Here is a 25714-nt window from a genome sequence, read left to right as displayed (position 1 = left end):
AAAAGTGAAGAAGGTATTAATTTTTATTCTGCCAATCTTTTCATCTACCCCCCACCGGAGATAATAGCTGATAAGTTTATGTACCTTTCCAGATTTTACATGTGTGTATTTATGTATGTGTGTACATGTACTCACATAACACATGTTAGTGTGTGTTTATATAGTTTAATTTAATTTAATTTTTAATTTTTTTATTTAAATGAGATAATAAACTATATTCTTTGATGATTTGGAATTGTTTTTAATCAATATCTATAGACCAGTTTCCATGTCACATATATTCAGTTCAACTCACTCATTTTAATGACTGCATAGTATTCCATGAGTATAATTTCATTAGTTTTTTCTCCTAATTTTTACTATTATAAAGTGCTATAATAACCATCTTTGTATCTTAATCTTTTCTCATTCATCTGACTCCACTTTTATGAAAATTTGTAGAAGTGGAATCAGTAGCCCAATCTTTATCAGAAAACATAAAAATTTGACTTTTAACTAAATTTTTGTTTTTCTCTATATCTAATTTCTCAAAATTAAAAAAAAAGTTTAAGTCTTTCAAGTCCAAATTTACGTAGAATTACTTCTGTTCAATTAACTTATATCTTCACTATATACATCTTTTGTGTGGATTATTTTGCATAATTTGTTGGTTAAATATCATCTGGTGTTTATTTTGAATGTAAAATCTGATTGACTTTTTAAAATTCCATATGCTGGTAGTATATCCATGACACTTGTTTCTTGATAGGCTACTTATCTTTTACATCATGCTTTACAAAGCTTGATTCCTATATATTTTTTATTTCCAGGGCACTATGAATATTTATATTTCAATCTTAAAAGATTTCTTTTAGGTTCATTATGCTATTTTTTAAAAATTTTGTTCATTTTTTGTTCTGACTACTAAAAAGTAACTCTATTTAATTTCTTATGTTAAGAGCGAGCCTGGTTTCCCAATGTTTCTAAATGATGCTTTGCCTTTTTCTTTTTTTAAAGCAGCTAGAGGTATTATGCAAACAAGACCATTTATATTATAAAGATAATTTTCTCTTTTAGATTCTTCATCCATTTTTAATCAAGTGCATCTAGTTGTTATGGGTTTTCTTTTGGCCTTAGTAGTTAATATTATCAGGATTTTTGGCCTTTAGGAATTGAATACTAACATATATAATAATTAGTATGCTTTTTTAATTTGCTAATACCAAATCTGGATTTTAACAGTGGCTTCAGAGGGCACTGAGGCTGGTTAACTAGAAAGTTGGTCAGTAAACAGTGGAAACTGGTCAAATATCCAGCAAGTTTTTCTCCAACTTAATTCACATGTGTGAAGGGCAAGGGGGAAAAATAGGCACAAGTGATATAGTATGATACGTAACACAGGAGAAATCACTAAATGCCCTTATTGTGACTCTTTTTAAACATTGAAAAAGTGAATTAATTCTGAAATCCAAAATATGAAGTCTTATTTTGATTTGTAAATATCTTTCGGTAAGGGGTAACTCTAGAATCTTAAGATAGCCTTCTAGTACTTAATTTTGGTAATGTCAGAAATTTTTAATATACTAATAAATGGCATGTTATTTCTTAATAAATGATTTTTCAGTTTCCCTATCCCAATTTTATAGTGCTTTTAGATGTAAATATGTAGGGGATAAAATGCAATTTCAGAGTTGTGTGCTTAAAAAAAAGCAGAGTACATATGTGTTTACCTTAATTGCATCCACGTGTTTTAAGTTATTCCTCCCCCAAACCCATCTTAAAATCAAGTTTTACAGCTTTATTGGTTACTAAGTGTTGTACTGAGTTAACTTGTTTCCTCTGTTAGATTAAAAATACCACTTCAGAGAGACTAAAATAGTCACTGTTAAATTAAAGGCCCTACATTGTCACTAAGCCAGTCTACTTTCCTTTACTTTTCTCTCTCTTCTTTCATTCTTTCATTTTGTCTAGTGTGTGTATCTATATTCTCTCTATATGTAATGTCCCTTTCTCTTTATATAGCCATAAAATCACTCAAGTATGCAATGGTTGGCACAGAAACCAATAGAATGCACAACTTGCTGAAAATCTTTTCATAATATTTCCATTTGGAAATCCATTAATAAATTCTCTAGGTAATATTTGAGATGCTGTTTATAAAACATAAATATGTGGTTTTACTGGAATGTCTTGAAGTATTTGCATAGTCTTTTTTTATTACTATGTATTTCAACATCTGGAATGCTGCCTGCTGAATTCAGGTTTATTATAGAAAGTAACAGGCTATTTACAGAAATAATTGGGAATTGATGAATAAGAATGAAGTAAGATTTTTAGTAGAAAATTTTTAAAATTTTTATTGGAATATAGTTGCTTTACAATGTTGTGTTAGTTTCTTGCTGTACAGCAAAGTAGTAGAAATGTTTAACAGAATGTTTTTTCAGTGCTGGGCTGCTCTATAATAGTGTTAGGAGTGTATCTCTTAGCTGCATACCTGCTGAATTATGCTGACTTGGATAACCATTCATTCATTAAGTAAATATTGATTGAGCACCTACGGTGTGTCAGGCCCCCAGAAGCACAGAAATACTTAGAAGTCTCTGGTCTCAGGAAGACTTACAGTCTAATTGACAAGATAGAAATTAGACCAGTAATTAGAATTTTAGTTAAGTAGGTAGTAAGGGTCTGTGCGCATTGCTCCAAAGCAACAGGGCAGGGCAGCAACAGTCTGGCTGAGATCTAGAAACAGATTTCTCAGAGTACAGAGATGCTGAGCTGAGTCTTATAGAATGAGGAGGAGACAACGGCACAGAGAAAGGGAATAGAAAAAATCGGAAAACAAATACAGAAGCAGTTTGACACATTACATCGCACATTATAGAGTGTGAGAGGGACAGTGTCAGGGCATGAGACTGGAAACATAGGCAGGAGCTAGATTACTATTAGTAATCTTAATTATAAGTGGTTAGTAACATTTATTAAATGCTTTCTTAACCTCAGCCAGACACCATGTTGTCTTTTATGTATATGCTGTAATAATAACATCAAACACTGACCGGTCAAGAACTGTCCCAAGTGTTTTATATTATCTCATTTAATCTTCACAAAAACCCAGTAAAGACCCACTGTCATTATTACCATTTGTAGACGAGGAAACTAAGGCATAACTTGCCGGAGTCACTCAGCTAATATGTGATAAAGCTAATAGTTGAACTGAGGCGGTCTGATTGCAGTGTCTGCATACTTAACCCCATGCTACGGGGCCACGCCGTGATAAGGAATTTGGATGGAAGGATTTTAACTAGAGAAGTCACATAATCACATTTGCAGCTTTAGGGTTGAACATCTCCTTTCAAGTCCAGGTGTGTTTAACCCTTCTGAACAAAGATGAAGGCTGCTGGCTAATGTTTATAATTTGGGGTCATTTTTTGATATTTTTGTTCTCAGTGTAGTTTTGCAATAGACCTGAAAAAATAAACTGTTTAAAGGCAGGCACACTCTCCTATTTTCCAGTAAATCTTTCTAGCACATTGCCTATGCTGAACCACCACCTTAAAATAACCTAAGGCCAAATGTGTAAATAATTATTGAAATTGACTAATGGGTACATAGGGATCCATTATCCTATTCCATAATAAAAATTTAACATAATAAACAAATTCTAAAAATATATCACCTGGGACCAAAACTCTCTTGGTGAAGGAGAGTTCATTAAAAACAGTTTAGGCATTTGGTAGAGTTCATTAAGCTACGCTTTTACCTAATCACCTTCCTGAATGTTATACCTGTATGTTTCCTGTGATTTCAAACCTCCCTTATGCCTCTGAATTTTCTATTGCTGTATACAAAGGGCTGAAGGGAAAAGTGAAGAGAGTAATAAAATTACTTGAGGGGCTTTTTCAAATCACACATATTCCCCCAGGATTTCTCACTTAGCCCTTAAGAATCACTGCTACAGGGCTTCCCTGGTGGCGCAGTGGTTGAGAGTCTGCCTGCCGATGCAGGGGACACGGGTTCGTGCCCCGGTCCGGGAAGATCCCAAATGCCGCAGAGCGGCTGGGCCCGTGAGCCATGGCCGCTGAGCCTGCGCGTCCGGAGCCTGTGCTCCACAACGGGAGAGGCCACAGCAGTGAGAGGCCTGCATACCGCAAAAAAAAAAAAAAAAAAGAATCACTGCTACAGTGAGACACTGGAGTGTTGTCATATCCCTCAGGTGTGTAGGGGGCTGAAAGTGAGAATTACTGCCTTTAGTGACATCCTTCAGAACTTTTCTAAGAAAGACTCTTTTGACTTCTTTGTAACAGCAGCTATCAGCCTTCACTTATCACTCCCCCATTCTCCTCCTCACCCCCATTTTGCCTCATCAAGAACTGTGCTTGTTTTTTGTCCCAGTATAACCCTAGATGAGGCACAAGGGTCTGTGCAGCCTTGCTGTATAAAAGGTACTCAGTAAACTTTTTTATTGTGTGAATACTATGTACAAGATACTGTTCTTCCTACTGCACACTACTCAAGTATGATATTCTGACCCTATAGTATAGTTGCTGAGACAGACCAGTAATCTCATAAAAGCTAAATAACATTACAAGGAAGCCTGAGTCAAGTATGTAATCAGCAGCATGAATAGGCTATAAGATTTGGGAAGTGTTACATCAACAAGGTAGAATTCAAGCAGGGTTTTCTAGAGAGAGGTACGACTTAGAAAACTGAAGACGAGGGGGACTAATCTAGGAGAGTCAGCGGCATGAGAGAAAACATAAGGCAGAAATGGCTGGTTACATTTGTGGAAGAAAATCAGCTTGACAGTACAGGGCATAGGGTGAGGGAATAAAAGAGAGGTAGAAAGACTTATATTGCCTAGCGGTAGGTCTTTATCTTTTTTTTCTTTTTAAATTTTTTTATTTTGAATAATTTTAGACACAGACAAGTTGCAAACATAGTAGAAAAATTTCCTGTGTACATTTCTTCCCAGGCTCCCCTAAGATCAGCACCTTACATAACCTTAGTTAAAATGATCAAGACCATAAAAATAACATTGGTTCAATATAATTAACTAAACTACAAACCTTGTGAAATGTCATCACATTCTTTAACGATTCTTTTTCTGTCTAATGATCTTATGCAGAATTCCACGTTGTATTTAGTTGATACTTTCTTGGTTTCCTTCTATATGTAACAGTGACTCAGTCTTTGCTTCTCTTTAATGGTCTTGATATTTGTGAAAAGTGGTCAGATATTTTGTTGAATGTCCCCTAATTTGTCTTTCTGATATTTTCATGTGATTCGAATAAAGTTATTTATTTTTTGTCAAGGATACCATAGAAATTGTATAGCATTCTTCTCAGTGCCTCATATCAAGGAGTAGGCCTTTGTCTTTTAAGTACAGGCAGTTAATTGAAGACATTTGATCAGGGCGATATTATATAAAGGAGAGTTTGAGCTCAATTCTGCAGGATACACACTTAAACACAGTGAGAGGGCAAGGTCAAAAACCATTGACTTGAATTTCTCTTGCATGAATGACACCCAAATCAATACCTCTGATGTTTCATCCCAGAGCGAGTCCCGGGGCTTTCTTTTGAGCACTGGACATCTCAGCCTGGCTCAACAGCTATCACTAGTTCTCCCTCAGAGAAACTCGTATTTCTATTTATTGCTTTACTACTCTAAAATATGCAAGTTCAAAAGAAAAGAATTCGTGTTATCTTTTCTCTTTTCTTCATTGCTCCAAGTCATCGGTCTCTAAGACCTGGTGATTTTGCCTTGGATCATGGTTTGCATATTTATCCCTTTCTTGCAAACAGCACAGCTTCCATAAGGACTGAGGTATACAGTTCCTTATGTTTTAGACTGCTCTCTGAACCTCCAAGGAGATCTCTCTGTCTCTGGGCACTTAGCCCTGCAGTATACTTTGAAATCCTGAGCCCGATTTCAGTTTCTTTCAATAATGTATTCATCATCATCACGGTCATTGTAAACTCCTGAAGCATTTCTTCCTTCTCTATTTTAGCTGTGTTAAATGGGGATCGTGCTGAGCCCCAAACCCAACAATAATACAGCATTTTATTTAGTGCCTTTTATGTGTTTGGTATTATGCTAAGCACTTTATATGTATTATTTAATTTTCCAAACAATTCTATGAGCTAGGCATTATTATTATCTTTATCAATGGGGAAACAGATTAAGCCACTTGTTCAAAGTCATGCAGCAGATAAATGGTGAAGTCAAGATTAGCACTCTGAACCATCTGACTCCATAGGCCCAGTGTGGAAGCAATCTGTTGCCTGCTCCCCTTCTTTTTAATGGAGGGAAATGCATGTGGGCTATTGGGTGGGGACTACCAAAGGCAGCAGCAGTCGAAGGAAAGGGCACTGGCCTTGCTAACTGTTTTTAAAAGAGACGTAAGGTTCACATTCATAAAGCAAGTCATAAATCCATATATCATAAAAGAGCAGTGCTCCCACGTCCTTCTTTGTGACTACCTTAGGCTTCAAGTTGCCCTTTTGTGATTTTTTTTTCCTCAAGACTGTCCTTGATGTTGATCATAAATTGATTTTACCCCATCAAAAGATGTTTTAGGTGCTGATCTGAAATGATCCTAATCTCTACTCCTTACTTCCTATTGGCTCCTTTTCTGGTTTCTGAAGTCTGAGACCAGCCTTATCTCCTACTATATAAAACCAACCCTTGCCTAGCCATGCTGCTCTAATTGTGTGTGCACATACTTTGTTCACTGTAATGATGATGATGATGTTGATATTAGAGGTACTTTATTAATTCAGTCATTAGATTGTAAGCTCATGTTTTTTGTGTGCTCAGTCTTACCCCTAGGCCCTGGCCTAGTCCCTGGCAACAGATAAGGAGAAAGAGTAGCTTAATGGTTGAGCATATGAGCTCTAGAATCAAGCTGCTGGGGTGCACATTTTGAGTCTGCCATTTAATTACCATGTGACTTTGGACAAGATACTTAAGTTCTTGGTGCATTATTTTCCTTATCTATAGAATGGATACAGTAAAGTACTCACATCATACAATTTAAAGACTAAATGATATAAGATAGTAAAATCACTTAGAAAAGTTCCTGGCAGTAATAAGTACTAAATAAATATTTGTTATTGGTGTTGTTAGCAGCCCTCAATGAGTTTTTTTTTTATATATAAATTTATTTATTTATTTATTTATCTTGCTACTTTGAGTCTTCGTTGCTGTGTGCGGGCCTTGCCTTCTCTAGTTGCATGGAGTGGGGGCTACTCTTCTTGTGGAGCACAGGCTCCAGGTGTGTGGGCTTCAGTAGTTGTGGCAGGTGGGCTTCAGTAGTTGTGGCGCACGGGCTTAGTTGCTCCGCGGCATGTGGGATCTTTCTAGGCCAGGATCTTTCAAACCCCTGTCCCCAGCATTGACAGGTGGATTCTTAACCACTGCGCCACCAGGGAAGCCCCTCAATGAGTATTTGTTGACTGCATTTTGAGGGACTAATCTGTACTAATAAGCACTTTGCTGTGTTTTTTACATATATATCATTTATTCATTAATGTAACACTATGAGGTTGGTACTATTATCCACATTTTACAGGAAGAAAATTGAAACTTAGGTTGAATGACTTGCCCTAGGTCACACAGCTTATAAGTGCTGTGCAGTCAGGATTTGCACATGGTCTGTGTGACTTCAAAGCCTGTGCTGCTTCCACCGTAACACTCAGCTTTCACAGAGGTGCTTTCCAGTCTTTTCTGCCTAAGCAAGTCATAGTGCATTCCTTGAATTTATTGGACTGACTGCATCAAACTGTTATTCAACCATCCAAGTACATGCCCTGCTTTCTGTATTAGGAATACTTTCTTCAAGGGCAGAAACATTGACACCTAATACTGCTGTATACATAGTTGACAATTATGATTGAATGCATAAATGAATGAATTGCTATCATTGTTTCTTCAAAGGTCATTGTAAAGGACTACTAATGGTATCCTTATCAAATAAAAAAAGGAAATTAATACTGGATAATGATTATATTTCCCTGTTTATGATTTATTAATTGCCTACAGTCCTGTAGAGCATATAATAATTGAATACTCATTTTCTTAAGGATTAAAAAATAGCATGATGAACATATATTATCTTACAAAGAGGTTTTCTTCATCCTTTTAGCCCAGAAGTTAAGAATACTGACTGTGTGGGGTGTTGAGGTCATCTTTATGTATCTTTGCTTCCTTCTATCCCCTCACACATACTATAGCATTTATTCATTCACCCAGTTTAGGGATCTAAGAGTGAAGAAGATAAGTAAGGTCCTCGCTTTCATGGATCTTGTATTTTAGTGGGAGGAGACAGGCATAAACAGGTAAACAAACAAAATCATTACAGACAGTGACCGCATCTGGCATTTAACAGTTTTCCTTGATGAGGTTGGGAAGTGAGCATCTCTGCTGGGTGGACAGGAAGAGCCATGGTCGGAAGCGCACGACAAAGGGCACACATCTTTCGAAAAGGGCGCACACACATGTTTCTTGTGTTTGGTCAGTCCCCGGTTTAACCCTCTCATGCTTGGATACAACATATGGCTTTTACTTTGTTGTTTAGCCACTTAGGTTCAAAGAGACTGTCAACAATAATGCTCTTCAAAAGTAATAGCATCAAGCAATTTTCACAGGTGCTGGGTTTCTTTTTTCTACTTCCCAGGGTGAGATGGGGCCTAGAAGCAAAGCAGCAGTAGGTTTTCTCTATACCTGTAAAAGATTAGCTGTAGTCATCAGGGATGATGCAAGCAAGGGAAAAAATGCAAGAAAGAGATGAAGCCAAAAAGGACAATTTCTGATTGTAATAGCTGGTTTCTGTTTCCTATCACTGAGCAAGATGAGAAAGTTTTGCAGGGTTTTGTAGGAACAGCTTCCACGGTAGTGAAGAATGACCTCACCCTAAATACCCTACCAGGTGCTTAGCCCCACTGTGAAAATACAAGGTTGATTTCCAACATGAAACAAGCCAGAAGTATGGAATGACATTTTCAGGTGACAGTTGTGGTTCTTTTGCCTGTAATTAGCACCTCTTAACCCTCAAACTTGCCCGTGCCTTTTTCAGGCTGTTGAAGCTCAAATCCGAAGTTTTGGGCAGACGCCTTCTCAGCTCCTCATAGAGCCCCATCCTCCCAGAGGTTCTGCCATGCAAGCGGTAAGTGCTGCCTGCACTCTCCTCATTTCTTGCCTCTATTTGAGACCCTGCTTGACATTCATAACCGTTTTTCATTGTGCTTGAGATTCTCCACCACATCTGGGCCTGTTCTTCTTATGCACTGTTTGTGAACTTGCTAACAGCCAGCAAATACTGCCTGTTCTCCTGCAGTCTTCGGGAAGCAGACGTTGCTCCAGTGCTCTAGTATTTCATCAGGTTGTGCTCTGTGTTACAGAATTAAAAGGTCCATAATTGTCTCGTACCCTCACTCTAGGACAGAATCTCCAGACATGGATAACTTTTCTGGTTTGATCCTATGAGTGTCTAGATTCATTTTCCTATTGTGTTTATTCTTTACATCCCAATATGTTTTTCAGTTTGGGAATTTCAGTTTGGGAAGTAATCCTAATATGTAGGAAATGTTATTGAGAGTCAGGGACTTTGGAGGAAAAAATGATGATGACGATGATGATATACTATACATCAAAGCTTAGTGCATAAAACAGTGATTTATATTTCCTGTGATTCTGAGGGACAGATGGGCATTTCTTGTCTTTCACCTTGGCTCCCTCACAGACTGCTGGGGCAGGTGCTGAGACGCCAGACCGCTCTTTCCACGTGGTCTTTCATCATCAAGGAAGTCCGCCCAGGCCACTCCCATGGTGGGAGCCGTGTTCCAGGAGAACGCTTTGGCATGACTTCTTGAAGCTTGCTTTTGAACATGCATAACACTGTTTATGCTGCATTCTATTGGTCAAAAGCAAGTCAGTCAGAGGCCAGCCCAGAATCAGGAGTAGGGAAATAGACTAGAGCTGTAAAATATGTGGCTGTTCCTCTTTTATGGTTCCCGAAATTTCAGGGGGAAATACTTTAATGATAAAGAAAATTCAGCATAGGAACAAATACTGAATGGCATAACAAAAATCATATTTTAAAACTACAGGCGATAGGCATTATATTTTTTCTTGAATTGTCCCTCAATAAAACAGGTTGCTCATTACTGTTTTAAATTAAGAGTAGAGGATATAATGTCTGTTTCCATAAATGTAATGAATAATTTTTTTTTAATTTATTCATTTATTTATTTTTGGCTGCGTCGACTCTTTGTTGCTGCGCGCAGGCTTTCTCTAGTTGTGGCGAGTGGGGGCTACTCTTCGTTGCGGCGCATGGGCTTCTCATTGCGGTGGCTTCTCGTTGCGGAGCATCAGCTCTAGGCACGTGGGCTTCAGTAGTTGTGGCACATGGGCTCAGTAGTTGTGGCTCATGGGCTTACTTTCTTCGCGGCATGTAGGATCTTCCCGGACCAGGGCTCAAACCCATGTCGCCTGCATTGACAGGCAGATTCTTAACCACTGCGCCACCAGGGAAGTCCCTGAATAATTGAAAATGGATTCTGATTCCATGTTGTGGCTTAGAATGGTAGAATTTTTTGTTAGATGCCAAGAGGGCCAGGGATACAGATGTGGTCCTCTCTGCCTCTGACCCTCTTTCTCTTCCTTCCTTTCTCTTTCCATAATTCCTTCTTCTCTGTCTTTTCCCCTTTTGCCCTCTTTGTCATCTTCTTTCTTCTTCCAAGTCTTTTTTCCCCCTTCTTTCTCTATATGAATTGACCATTATTATAAACTACAAGCATTTAAAAAATTGTTTGCATAACCTTTTCCCCTCAGTGTTTTTAAGCAGGTGAAATCATATTTAAAAGAACATAAAGGGTAGCTTTAGTGAAAAGACTACACGAAAAATGAACATTTGGCAAGAACAATGGAAGACAATGCCATGAAAATAGTAAGAATGATTTATGTGTGGGGTTTGGAATTAGTTTTAGTAATAGCTTGTCAATGAGATGCAGGCTGCTGCGGTGCTGGCTAATGGAAGCACCTCCACTGCTCCATTGACTTTCTACCTGGGTCACGGCACAGCCTTGGTCACTGGGACCAAGAGGGAGTTCCTACTGCCAAGCCTCTCTCCATGGCAAAAGGATGACTGGTTCACTGAGGCGGATCAGCTTTACTGTCCCGAGGGGGCAAGGCTGGGAAGGCACATGCTTATTTGAGGATGGGAGGTCATGTCTCCCATTATCCTCGTCCTCTGAATCAAATACCTGAACCCCTTTTCAGACCTGTGCAAATTGTGCTTTTCCTCTTATACATATGTGGGTGGGAAGGAAAGGTGTGTTAGAAAGAAACCAGAGTTGTCAGCGAGTGCATACTTAATCTGGGAAAACCGAATGAAATCTGGCTAGTAATTTCCTACTACTACCTCATACTGGGCTCGCAGAGGAACCCAGGATTGGATGAGGGTTTTTTCTCTTCCCCCTATTTGACCAGTTGTCCCTCTCATCCACAGCTGTTACTGTGACTCTAGACTAGCCCACTATGCTGGGCTGGGCTTTTTCTTATTTCTAGTGTTCCTTATTCCATACTCACTAGCCAAGGATGTGATGTTGCTCCCAAGAGTTTCCTGCTACTTGCCTGCATGGGGAGCCCTAGTCAGGATGAAATGCACAGGAACAGCCAGAGAAACAGCTTGTTGGAAGGATGCAGGGGACGGTTCTGGATATGGTGTCTGCGGCTTTCTATGGAAAAGGGCTTGTCCTTGCCATGTGGCTAAGAGATGGCCACTAGAGGCACTATGTAAACAAGACATTCTTCCTATACGTTAGAGATTTTCCTGTGTTTTTTTAAGGGCATAAACATTGGAATTATTCAATTTGAGCCTAATTGTATTTACAGCATGAGCTGTTAAGCTCAGAAATATGTATCAACTTCCTTTCAGTGAGACTTCATGATGTATGTTTTAGTCTGACTTTCTCGGAGTTTATAAATTGACTTCAGTAAATATTATTTTTTTAAAAAACCTACGCAGTTGAAAAGTAAGGCTTGGTGTTTTGAAATGACATTTGTTTCCTTTTCCCAGAACTTCGTCAAAGCTAGCTTATAGGATATTTTGTGGTTGGCTGATTGTTTCTCATTTTTACCCAATTTCACAGAATTCCTTAAAACTGTGTGAGAGGTTCTTTGTATAGCAAAGGTTACTTATTGATATCAGAGGTTTTAAAAATCAAAGACCCAAATGTTATTAATTGTTTTTTACTACCATTCAGATGAGTTCCCCCATCAACCATCACTGCAGCACACACACACACACACACACGAATGTAGCAGAAATTAAAGCCACCTCGTGCTGCGTTAAGTGCATGCGCCATAATATACACCAGGTGTAGTAATTAGCAGGCACACGAAGGCTGCCTATTTGTCTGGTTTTGCTGCTGTTGCTGTATCCCCCTGTGTTTTCACACCATCAGATAGTTGGATTTAATTGAGGCCACATCAGATGAGGCATTACTGACACCTTTAATTGAATGAGCATCCAGGGAGGATTAACTCATAATATTGATTGGCTTTTAGCCACTTGCTTAGAAGGGTGTCTGGGTAGCTTATTAGTTGCCTTTATTTACACCTTTATGCAAAGAGTGCAAATAGGAATTCTTAGTGCAATATGTTTTTCTAAGTACTCTTAATAACTTTTTTTAAAAAGCACTGATAATAAAAATGCAAATGTATTTAATTTTTTATTAGCAGTTCTGAATAAATACGTGTTATATATATGTGCCTACACATTTACATATACCTGGTGTTTTGAAATATGGCAAGAGGAAAGCAGCCAGAAGCACTTCATCAAAGTGTTTCAATTCTGAATGATACTAATCAGCTATTAGAAAATAGACATGGTAGAGCAGATTTGCTGAAAATGCACAGTGCAATTACTGTATGATAGCATACTACCACGAAGTATAAATAAAGCCAGTAAATCAGAGTGGTGTTACGTATGGCTCGGAGTATGACATATGGTTTGTAGGAATGTTCTAAATCTTAGTAGTCTTCCAGATTTATTTTGTTGCTAGTTATTAGAACAGACAATGTTTTGTTTAACATTTTCAGTTACTTTTTGCTTTCCAAAGGAGAAATCAAAAGTCTTGAGCTTTAGTTTCTTTACCAAGAGGGAGGGGCGCATCTAGCTATTTCTCTTTATCCTTAGCTGCAGCAGAAAGCAGTGGCATTTGCATTATAATAGGGCAGTGTTTATGACTTGGTACACTATATAAATATATTGTTTTTACAAGTACATTTAATTATGCATTGCTTTGAAACACCTTTATAATTAAGTTTGTGTATTACATTCATAAATTATTTCTCTACTGTAATAATACATGCATGCTGTACAGCTATTATTTTTAAATATATTTGTTAATTAATTATCTCATTATTTAGTTGTCAAAATCTTCATGCTAACTCAGCACAACTTTTGATGATCTTTGGAAATTACCATGGCTTGCTTTTGTGCCTTATTGCCTATTCTCATTCCTTTTTTTTTTTCTCTCTTTTGTATCAATACTTGACACATAATAGCAATTGGAATGGTTTAACACAATCCCCAATACTTTGCCTATTTAGAATTGAAATCAAATCATTCTTTTAGTTCTTCATGGGAATTGGGTGGGGAAGGGAGTTAATAAAATTTATGGATTTTTAAAGTGTTTCTGTTAATGTAGTTTACTTCAATCACCTAGAAATTCAACTAATGACATGCATGAAAACCAAACAAATACTAATTGCTGTTTCTATAAGCCTTTCTGCTTCACTGTGCTCTCACTTGCAACTTGTGTTAACATGGTCTTCCCTGTTCTTTTCCTGCACCCTTTCTTTCTTGTCTTTCCTTGTCTTTTCCTTCTTGTATATTTGGATCTTGTCTTGCCCACTCAACAGTATCTCCTCCTGCAGAGTCCATTGATGTTCACAGACCAAGCTCAGCAGGATGTTATCATGGTTCTAAAGTTCCCCTCCAACTCCCCTGTCACTCACGTGGCAGCCAACACCCAGCCTGGGTTGGCAACTCCCGCTGTGATCACAGTCACTGCTAACAGGCTATTTGCCGTGAACAAGTGGCACAACCTTCCGGGTAAGTAAAGAAATATCCTTATAAGGCATAGTATAACTGCTGAACACTGTATCAAGATATTTTAATATCCACCTAAATATATTATATCTCAACATTTAAGCTTATTAGTTTTCAAGCATTAGTCTGAACCAAAATTAAACATACTTTGAAAGGTTTAAAGAAGTTCCCTCTGAGGCATATAATACAAAAGTTAAAACATAAACTCTTAAAAACAAAACAAAACAAAACATAAACTCTTCTTTGGCATCTGGTGGTTCTTCTTTATTCCTTGGAGATAAATATTATTTCTCATATAATGATATTCTGTATTGTGTCCATAAATAGTATGTATTTATTTATCAGATGTTCCTCTTTTTTCCACTTATTCATTTGCTCAATAAACACGTCTGATTGTCTACTATGTGCCTTTTTGTACATGGCATGGAAGTATTTGTTGTGGATGATAGAAAAAAGAACACTTAAATTACCCAGCTAAAATATTACAAACCCATAAGTACATTCTGTTCTTTCATTAAGTGCTGAATAATTAGGGTAACTAATGGCAAGATACTGAAATAACCATCAGAATCACAAACAGTCAAAATTTGAAGAGACATGAGAGTTCGTCCAGTCTAGGCCCACATTTTACCAGTAAAGATACTGAGCCCCAGGGAGCTTGCCTTGTTCAGTATCACATATGGCAAGTCAGTGGCAGAGCCAGGTTTGAACCCAAGTTTTCTGACTCAAATTTTATGATCACCCCTCTGTGATTTATTGTCTCTCATTAGAACAGGAATGTTGGGATCTGGATTTAGCACTGTTCCTTTTGGCCACTAGTTAGAAATTCTTCTTTTACAGAAGGAAAATCTTTTAAAGTCCTGGAGATTATAGGCTTTTCTTCCCAAGCCGTTGTTTTAGGTAGGAAATTTTAAAAGATAGATTTTAATAGTCTGTTAACTTGTTATTAAATCTGTAAAATGTGCATAAAGCACTGCCCATTATAATGCCTGAAATGGTTGCACAAATATAAATTCTTGAACAAGGGCCTCATGCCAAATTAAATGCAAGAGATTTTAGAATGGAACAGGATTGAATTGACGTTCAGACAAAAAGTAGGTGCACTAACTATGTTCAGCAATGTAATAAGGTATGCATCATGACGAATCTGTGGTTGGTATCAGAATTTCTTAAATATAGCCGTTTTCCTGGCCATCAGAAATGAAATGAATGGCGATATTTGATTAGAGAATAGATTTCATAACAGTAGAGAAGGTAGAAATCAAGGCAGGTATAGTATCTCTATTATTAGGCCCTTTTAGTCCCTTTTCTTCAAACGAACATATCTTACAGAGGTAAATGTGTATGCAAATGACATACTTATATTTTGGGACCAAAGATTATAATTTGATTAACAATTGTGATTTCTTTTTTGTTTGTTTCTTTCTCTAAATACGACTCGTTAGAAGAAGAACATGCTGACGGTGTGTTCTGCAGTGCACACCAGAGGATCTACCTCTGCTGTGTGCAGTTACCCTTAGAGCTTGGCAAAAGCACCAGTGTGTGTGGCCTAAGGGCCCCTGCAAACCATGCTTATCCTGGGTGGTTAGATGTGGTGGCTCTGAGAACCTCTTCAGTCTAAACAGAGTGACAGTACATGTGAGGAGGGACAAAACTTTTCAACTGCTGGAAAGCCCTGAGCACTCTCCACCCCTATCTTTAGTCTTAGGCTAGCAATGAGCTAGCTCAGCAGGAACTGAACTGGCTCAACCAGAGGGCTGCTAGGTCTCCAGCTGATACTTAGTCGTTAGGCTCTCTCCCTCAGCACCGATGACTGAGCCCCTGACACACCCCTTTGGAGCAAGCCCATTTCCCTGGGCTCCCCTTAGTATCAGTACTTGATTGTCAGCTGTTCTCTTCCCTACTCCACACTTTTCTATAGATCTGTAAAGTGATTTGGGGGCCGCATCCCTCTGCTGGAGTACCACATATGGTACATCCACCTGCTCTGAGCCCAAGCTCACTTTTCTGTAAGGTAAGAGCTTGGGAGACTGCATACGTTTTGCCAGTTCTTTGCCTAGAATTCTCCCTAGTGGGCTTTCTTTGGGTCTGTACCTTGTGTCACTGGTGGTTTTTGTCCCCATCCTCTGGCTTTATAGTACGACACAGCAATTCTTCACCAGATAAATTACAAAGAATGATAACATATGGAAATACACAGGTGATTCTCTTTCTAAAATGTGATCTCCAATTCTCAACACACCTACACCTAAAAATATTAAGCATCCATTTTGTTAAATCTGTGCCTCATTTCAGGTATGTTTATTTACATAAATCTGATCTTTCATCCTATGTTGTGCTGCCTTCACCTGTCAGTATGCCTTGATTTAAAACAAATGTCAAAACTTCCTAACAGCTTTTTTTTCAATGAATATCAAATTCATGTTGCAGTTTTTTTTAGTTTAGATTCTGTTTCTTTTCTGAGGTTCTGTGATTTCCATAGCTTGTTCATTAGACTCTAGCTCCTGTCAATGCAGTGTCTGAGTCCTGATTTAGGGGAAGAATCATCTTTATCCTTCCATCTCACTCAAAGGACCTTGCAGAGCCTCTGAAACAATAAAATAAAGGCACCTAGTGTCTATAGAGCATTTTGTAGGTTCTGAATACTGTTTTAATCACTTCACACATATTAACTCACTGAATCCCCTCAACAACCTTAGGATGTAGGTTCTGTATTTAGGTTGAAATTGCCATTTCTGTAGGTCAGAAAGCCAGGTATTGGTGATTTCATGTGGTTCAACCTAACCCATGTAACCTGTTTTACAGAGCAGGAATCTGAAACACCGAGACAACATAATTTTCCCAAGGTCACACAGGCAGTTAGTGGCAGAACTGGGATTTGAGGCATGACCAAAGATAGTTAACCTCCTAAATCTCTTTCACTGACAGTCTGGTTTTAATGTTTCTATGATCCCAGATTCTCAAAGTCGTAGCGAAAACTTCTCAAGGTATTGGTGTTGATTGGCACTGGTATTGCTGGAAGTAAATGGCCCTGTTGGGTAAATCAGGGGCTGTGGTGCATTTTCCCCGATGATTCCCTGTATGTGCCCTGTGATTTCCTTACTGGCAGAGCTAGTAATCAGCAAAGACAATACCTTCAGTAAAAGAGGGAGTCATATGCCTTCCTTTTTTCATCTACTTTAATGTCTTATATATACTCAACTCTAATTTTCAGTGCTAATATTGTACTTACTCAGGTTATTTTATCAGTATTAATGATCTTCCAAAAGATCATTGAAAAATCCTTGAAAAGTTGGCATTTACTAACAGGGGAAGTGCTAACATCAGAAATTTAGAATTAATCTAATGAACACATTGGAATGTATCCCATTTTTATTTTCAGCCCCTCAAGGACAGTCAGAAAGACTTCTTAAAATCTGATGATAGTAATATCATCTTAATCTTAGTATCTGATGATATTAAGCAGAGCTCTAATACCAACCAAGCAGTAGTTTAAATGCTTATGAGTCTATAAAAGGCAGATGCGGACCAGATTGAATGGCTGAGTTATTGGAGGAAAATCATTTGGAAAAGGACCGAGAATTTAACTCTCAGATTTACAAAGCTGAAAAAGATCATCTATTCTAAGCCCTTCATTCTGGGGCTTCTGATTTGCCTAAGGTTGCACAGCTGGCCAGTGGTCACTCCTGCTTCTCACAGCACTTCCTCTCCACGTCAGGTCCTTCTGCCTTTCACAGGGAAACAGCCTACAGAATCTCTTTTCAATCACAAAATATAAGTACATCTGAACCTTTAGAACTATTTTGAGAATTAAACAAACCGTTCTTAGTATGGATTGATTTTTGTTACTCATTTGCTTCTCAGAGTATTTTTAAATTGAAACTATGGAAATATTAAATATTAATAGAAGTTTTTTTAAAACTGCAATCAGATCTTTAGGGAAACATTTCAGCCAAATGCATTTAACTAAAACATTTATCTGCGGATAGCTTTCTTTATTTTTATTCAAACTTTCAATTGATTGATTTTACGTGATGGATGAAACATTAAATGCTCCTTGACTTAGAGCTTTCCCTTTCTCCATCATAAATTGACGTTTTTGTGGCTCCTTTGTGCTGCAGCATTCAAAACTGCCTTTTTAAGAAGTAACAAAAAAATAGTATTTGCTACAGTCAGCAGATGGTTGTCACATTTTGTTTTCAGTGCGCCTTACCACTTAATTTTGTTTTGTTGCAGAATCAGAGGTTGCCAGTGAAGCATCTGCTATAGCTTATGGCCTAGGACTGGAGCCACTGCTGATGGCACATGTTCAGAACAGCACTAATCTAAAATAAATGTTTAATAAGCTAGCCATAGAAGCACCTGGAATTTTTTTTCTTTAAATTTTACAAAACTGTATGAAAAATTTGGAGGTTAGAAACAATTCTACGTGAGATTCGACTTACACATTTTAATGTAGTTTAGTATATGAAAAATAATGCTTTTTTTTTTTATCGTTTGTGAATTCCAGCTCATCAAGGTGCTGTACAAGACCAGCCATGCCAGCTGCCAGTGGAAATCGATCCTCTCATAGGTCTGTCACTTCCTTCTCTCTTTGCGATTCATTAAGCTCTGTATGGTGGCCCTGAAGTGTAGATTACAGTTGTTTTTCACTTGCTGGTTGCTGGGAATGGAATTTTCCCGATAAACCATTTGCATGCAAATTGGAATGCAATGAGCTGTGGCTATGCTGGTATTTCATCAACTCCCCCTCGTTGGTTTGCCTAATTTGAACAGGCCTAGGACGCGTGTCACTGAAAATTAATATGGATGCTGTAATAATGTGTGATTGAGAATGCGCATGAAGTTCTGTCAGGATAATATTGGATCTTTTCATCACTCAGACTTGTTGATGAGCAGGAGCGAGGCTCGTTATGATGAATTGGTGTACCAGTAATGTGATGGAGCTTCTTTGCTCGGGAAATTTTCATAATAACAGTGGGGTTCTTAGCAACACTGTGTTGAGAAAAATAAAACTGTAGTGCCAGGGTTTCATCATTAAAGGAGATCAGTCCTTTCTTCCTGGACGCTCCGTTCAATCTGAGGGGATTAATGTGCAATTGCAGAGCAGTTTCAAAGTTGAAATATATGGCCCAGCCAATGGCAGTGTTAAGGTATTTGTATTCATTTTCCTAGGGTCCTACAGCCCAATAAATTGCCATTGGAGGTTAAATTTGTTCAGGGTGAAAAAAATAAAAGAAAAAAGGAGGAGCCCAAAAAGAGCCATTGGGATGAAATGACTGTCTGCAGCAGATGACTTAGAATATATAATTGCTGTTGTGCTTTTTGAGTAGGTTAGTTGAAATCTCCACTTTAGCATTTTTCAGCCTATAGTGGGGATTTCAAATGTGGCCCCACTAAGAGTGTTAAGTCTTGATATTGAAGATTTTAGTCAATAACTTTTAGAATAAAAAACTTAATTACCTAGCTGCAGGGGTGTGCTACTAGCATGGATGTTTGGCCTGCAATTTTGTCAAATTGCCCTGGCACAAGTAAATTTGTTAGTATTTTAAAGTTTTTAGATAAAGCATATGAATAAGCTCATTGATTATTTTAAAATTCAAGGTGTTCCCTTTGTGTATGTCACCTTTTTTTGTCTTCAACACCATTGTTTCAGTGGAGAGCTAAATGACCACCATTTGCAGATTAATTATCAAGATGAACTAAAGTAACCTTAAGCTCAAAACTAAGTCATCATTTCCCCAAATATAAGCAGAAATCTAAGAAGTAACTATCTGTATGAAGGCTAATTACTACCCTGCTTCCTAAATCTTATTTTGCTTTGAGTAGATATGATTTGCCGTATATTTTTTAAAAACTTAAATCCTCACTTGGGTAAAGTTTTAAGAGGAAAATAATAAAACCCATTTGCTATGCTACTTAAAGCCTGATTTCTGAAGTATAGAATCATTGTCTTAAACCTTGACAATGAATATCATATAGCATAAAGTCTAAATTAATTCAGAAATTGTGACCTTTTAGACAAGGCATGGTGAACTTTTTTGGTAAAGGGCCAGATAGTCAATATTTTAGGCTTTGTGGGCCATAAGGTCTCAGACACAACTACTTAAATCTGCTGTCGTAGCACAAAAGCAGCCACAGACAATATATAAACAACTGAGCATTGCTGTGCTCCAATAAAATTTTATATACAAAACCAGGCACAAGCCAGATTCAGCCTGCAGGCCATAGTTTTCTTCCCTACTCTAGATCATTGGTCCTCAGACTGTTTGCTCCTGTATCCCTAAAATAATTGTTTAAAACCACGTACCTTCTCACACATTTTTAAGTTGACATCTGAAAGTTTAAATGTGACATCATCACAAGTTTAAGTAGTTACAGTGGTTATTGTTTTTGGCATAGTGTATAAAATTTTAAATACATCCAGTAGAATCTAAATATCAAAGTCACTGGAGAGTCAGCATTTTCTGATTTAAAAAGTGCATGAAAAAGCTTTTAACATTTGAAAATTTTACGTATTCCTTTCTCATCTTGAATTTATATTTTCATTGTACTTTCCTTGCACAATTTTATTTTAACTTTAGAAAATTGATTACCCTACTATACTGTTTTCAGCAATAAAAATATGTATGTAAATGTAAACATTGAAATTTCCTGTGACCATAAGGCTCAGCTCAAAAAGTTAATCTGCATTGAGTTATTACAAATATTATTAATACACACTTATTACAATTTAAAATTTTAATAAATATTATTGAACATAAAACACATATTTATTGGAAATAGGAGATACAGCTTTAATGAAGTGAATAGGGCTTTTCTGTTCATGTATTCATGGATAAACATTATTTGTTGCTGAATGAGACAGAATTTGTCAACAGTTCTGATCTTTTGGGTTTTTTTTAATAGATGGAAAGTTTGAGGAATGTTACTCACATAAGAAAATAGATGGGAAAGGAAAGAGTCTTATTTTAACAATGTCATTCAAATCGTTGAACTCTTTCTGAGTTATGTGACAAAATTCACAGAGTAATGTATTATTAAGGATTACTTTTACGGTCTATCATTAAATAACCATTTTAACAATCTATCACTGAAACTTATTTTTAATGATCTATCAATTGACAGCATGATTAGATCCTCCTTCCCTTTTATAGAAAGCAATGAATTGGAAACCACCTGCCCTGCAGAATGATTTGATACCTAGGCGTTCACCTTCCAGCATCACATCAGTATTTTGAATTGGCCCCTTTTTACTACGGTGCTTTACCCCAGGGTAAAAAAAGAGGTTTTTTTAACCCTGGGGTAAAGCACCATAGTAAAATTCTATCTAGTGGCACAAGAGCATGCAAAAAGGGAGGTAAGAAAGGAAAACTCACAGGAGAGTTCTCAGGCAAATCTGTTTTAGGCAAGAGAACATATGAAAGTTGAGGAACTAAAAATTGATTCCCTTAAAACCATCTGTGCCTGTGTGTTCCTTGGGAAATCTTATACCCCAAGGGATATGCATGTCCCAGTTTGAAGACTGCTTATCTAGACAAATATACCTAATTTTCATCAAATAAAAATACTTTCCGTATGGAATCTTAGGAAGTTTACTAGAGAAAATAGAGATAAAGGAAAGGCAGTTGGGAGATTATATCGATTGGATAGATGGATGGATGGATGGGGGGTTGCAATGTTAAATTATAAGTAAGCACTTATTTGGAAAATAGATCATCTGAATGCTGAAGGGGCATCAGCCTTTACCCATGGGTACTTTGTGGTCATTCAATTCAAAATTATGCACATGCCCAGATCTGTCAAATTAGGTCCTCCCAGGAAATCATGCCAAAAAGACGAGTGAAAGTTTGTATCATAGGAGCGAAAGTCATATAAACATTGGCAAAAATAAACATAGTGATAATTTTCATGTGGAATGAAGAACTGTAGTAACCAGTATAGAAAATACTACATATCTTGTCTTTAATTGCTAGGTTTCTTGGAATTAAAAAACTAAATGGTATCACACAGCTTCACTGCAGTGAGATGCTAATGTCTCTCCACGATACACTATGATACATAAAAGCTTTTTTCATCTGCCAGCAAGTTCCCTTTGTGTGGAAGGAGGTAGGGAGTGATTCTCGGCTAGAATCGGCCCTTTTTACTACCGCTATCACTTACTAGCCCATTAATCTCCCCAAAGTATATGAAGCCTATTATCAAATAGTATCTAATAATCCTACATGGTTAAGTTGTATAGTGAGACACTAGCAGAATTTTGCAGTATTTCACGTGTATATGAATATGTTTGCTGTGTTGCATATGCCATGAGGGCGACGGATATTTTATTCCTCTGTATTCCAGCACAGGACTGGAGAGTATTTTGAACACTTTTTTCTTCCATATTACTTTCTGAGCCTTCTGTTGAATTGGCCATACTAACTTAGTTACTACATACAATGAATATAACATAGATATATTTCTTTTTTCAATTTTTATCAACAGTGCATCTATGGTATTTTTTTCCCCAAAAAACTGCGAACTATGGTACAAAGAACATAATAATCAGAGGCAGAAATTTATTTTGTTTGTTCTCATGTCTGGTATGATCAAGTTTCTTTAGCAGTGTAAGAACCATAATTTGTATTGGAAAGTTGGTGATGAAATAACTCTTAGATCACTAGCAACAAAGCTTTCTATCTGTTTGGCTTCATAATGCCAAAAAAGGCATCTCAGTGAGAATTCCTTTGCTGATAATGACACACTTGATAGTGTATTTCTGGAGGATTATTACTCTTCACATGTGCATGATGTTGCTCTGTGTCTGACCTTGTGCCTCGTGACAAAGCCCATCTCAGGTGCCCTGTAGCGCTCTGAAAACACACTGCCAGACTGGCTTGTTTTATTGCTTACAGGAGTAAGAAAGTGGCAGTGTGCTATGCTTTGACTTCTTCAATTACAAGTATCTTTAATAAATAGTCATTTTACCCTTTCCTTACATGCAAGTGCAGCTGTAAACAGGGGATATGGGAGTTCACATGTAGTCAAATTAAAGACCTGTTAAAGCCAAAGTAGTACAAGATGCTACAATATTTCAAATATATGACATTTATATTCTAGTATCTCTTCCTTGTGACAGAAAGTTAAAGGTAATAGATTGTCACAACATGAATCCATTCTCATGACAGTAGATGTAATGAGATTGTCAGAAATACAAACCTAACTGTGATGCGATCTGGAGATTCTAATCTAGTTTGGTCCTGCCCAAGAGCTAGATAGAATGTTCTGAGAATTGTATACTATGTATTTTAAAATTGTAGTGTATTATTGTTTCTTTCCTCTAGGCAGAATTTTTTACTGAGCTGTTGAATTTGGCTACCCCTGTTCTTCCGGCAATCAGATTGTGTTTTCCTACTTGGTTTTTCAAATATTACTATATTGAATATTAAAGATCAGATATTCTTATCCTGGAATGTATTGTCTCTCCTCCCTCAGCCCCAACCCCCAGTATGACAAACTATGGGATGTCTTTGTGCATGTGAGTTTAGGAGGCTTTTTTTTCTTCCTCTGTTCTCATAGCCAGCAATACAGGAATGCACAGGAGGCAAATCACTGACCTTTTAGACCAAAGTATTCAAGTGCATTCCCAGTGCTTTGTCATCACTTCGGACAACCGCTACGTTCTCCTCTGTGGCTTCTGGGATAAGAGTTTTCGAGTCTACTCTGCAGACACAGGTAACTTCATCATTTCTTCATCAGTGAACTAAAGTTTATGACAAGTGATGTTCAGAGGCTTGAGAATGCTTTCTCATCTTCTTCCCTCTAAAAATTACAGAATTCTAAAATTTGTGAAATAAAGACAGTTTTCTCCTTTCAAGTAATAATCTACTCTGTAGTCCATTATTAAGTTAACTTCAGAATGCTTTTAAGAGGCAGTTTTTGGTAGGCTTGTCTCCCAACCTTCATACTTGCAGAATGAACGATTCATTTCGAAAGCATATCCTGGTATGTAAATACTATATGCACGTGTATATGCATAATCTTACGGCAAGTGCACATACTTATAGGTGTATTTCCCCACTTTGGTGTTATATAAAGGTCATTTTTTCCCTACTGGAAATTCTCAGTAAGTGTATTTCTTGGGAGCAGATATCTTGCCTTCACACAATTCTGCACAGAATCTTGCTGAAAACTACACCATCATGAAGGAAAGTAGCCGACTACTGATTTTGTGTGTGACAGGAGGTCTTGTTAAAAATATAAAAGTTTAAGTATAGGACTTCCCTGGTGGCGCAGTGGTTGAGAGTCCGCCTGCCGATGCAGGGGACGCGGGTTCGTGCCCCGGTCCGGGAAGATGCCATATGCCGCGGAGCCGCTGGGCCCGTGAGCCATGGCCGCTGAGACTGCGCGTCCGGAGCCCGTGCTCCGCAACGGGAGAGGCCACAACAGTGAGAGGCCCGCGTACCGAAAAAAAAAAAATAATAATTCTTGATTATCCAAGGAGTTTGTCCTAGGTATATTTTGATGATAGCATTGTAACAATAGCAATGAGAGAGTAGGGGAAAATAGTTAAATATGTACTGTGCATAGAATAAACCCTAGAAGTTGTTTTCAGGCATGTCCTGTTTAATTTTTGTTTTATGGAATTGATGATCTAATTTTCTCATAATTTCCATCTTTATTCTGTAGAATAGAGAAAGAAAGAAAACATTATCATTCAGGTCTTTCTGATTACTTGGGTTTTTACTAGATGTTTAGGTCTGTGAGGTTGATTACTATTGAATCTAAAACTCCTCTGGAACTCTTTAAAAATGCAATAGGGATTGATAAGCTTTCCTAAAATATATTTATTATTATAATGAATTTTCTCTGATTTAATTATCAGATTTAAATTTTAACCTTTTCTTTCACTATTATGGTAATGACAACCTTGGCATTATTTGACCTCAAACTGTGGTCCCTTCTCACACAAACTTTCAGATTAAAATTGTTACATCCTCTCACAAGTTTTCCTTAAACGTTCTTTTAGATTGCATATTGTTTTTTATACATTAAAAATTATTTTTTAACTCACATACAGTAAAATTGAAATTTTTGGTTATAGTTCTGTTCGTCTGGGCATTGTATACAGTTATGTAGCTGCCACCACCACCACAGTTAAGATGCAGAGCAGCTGAGTTCCCCCAGAACCCCCTGTGCTGCCCCTTTGTGGTCAGCCCCTTCCCTCAGCTCACCCCCCTCAGAACCGCTGATGTAGCCTTCATCCCTATAATTTTGCCTTTACCAGAATGTCAGAAAATGGGATCATATATATATCAGCCTTTGGTTTTGACATTTGAGGCTTTTTGAATTTGTTGACATTTCATACCATTTTAAAAAGACGTTGAATATTAATATTTGTAAAGTAAAGCTAACCTCCCTTTTATATAATACTAATAATTAAAATAATTCTTATAGTCACACAGTTCCCTAGAATTTACAGAATTCCTTCTTTCTCATACATGATATTGTGTCAGCCTGACAATAATCCTATGAGATACAACAGGTGTCCTTCGCTCCATTTTTCAGGTGATGAAACCGAGGTTTAGAAAGGGTAAGTAACTTGTTGATATCTGCATAGATAATGGTGCTAGA

The 25714-nt window shown here is 37.4% G+C and overlaps 1 protein-coding gene across 1 annotated transcript in view; it reads left to right on the top strand.

Moving 5' to 3' along the window:
- Positions 1–25714, top strand: part of LRBA (LPS responsive beige-like anchor protein) — a 600745-nt gene that overhangs the window by 543696 nt on the left and 31335 nt on the right. Inside the window, exons 37-40 of the mRNA XM_082652852.1 lie at positions 9056–9145; positions 13924–14101; positions 18609–18671; positions 23660–23815. Of these exons, the coding sequence (XP_082508978.1) occupies positions 9056–9145; positions 13924–14101; positions 18609–18671; positions 23660–23815 (487 nt within the window). The remainder of the gene's footprint in view (positions 1–9055; positions 9146–13923; positions 14102–18608; positions 18672–23659; positions 23816–25714) is intronic.

Source organism: Grampus griseus, assembly GCF_964374135.1.
Source record: "Grampus griseus genome assembly, chromosome: 4".
Classification (NCBI taxonomy): Eukaryota; Metazoa; Chordata; class Mammalia; order Artiodactyla; family Delphinidae; genus Grampus; species Grampus griseus.
This window is presented reverse-complemented; position numbering and strand designations above follow the sequence as displayed.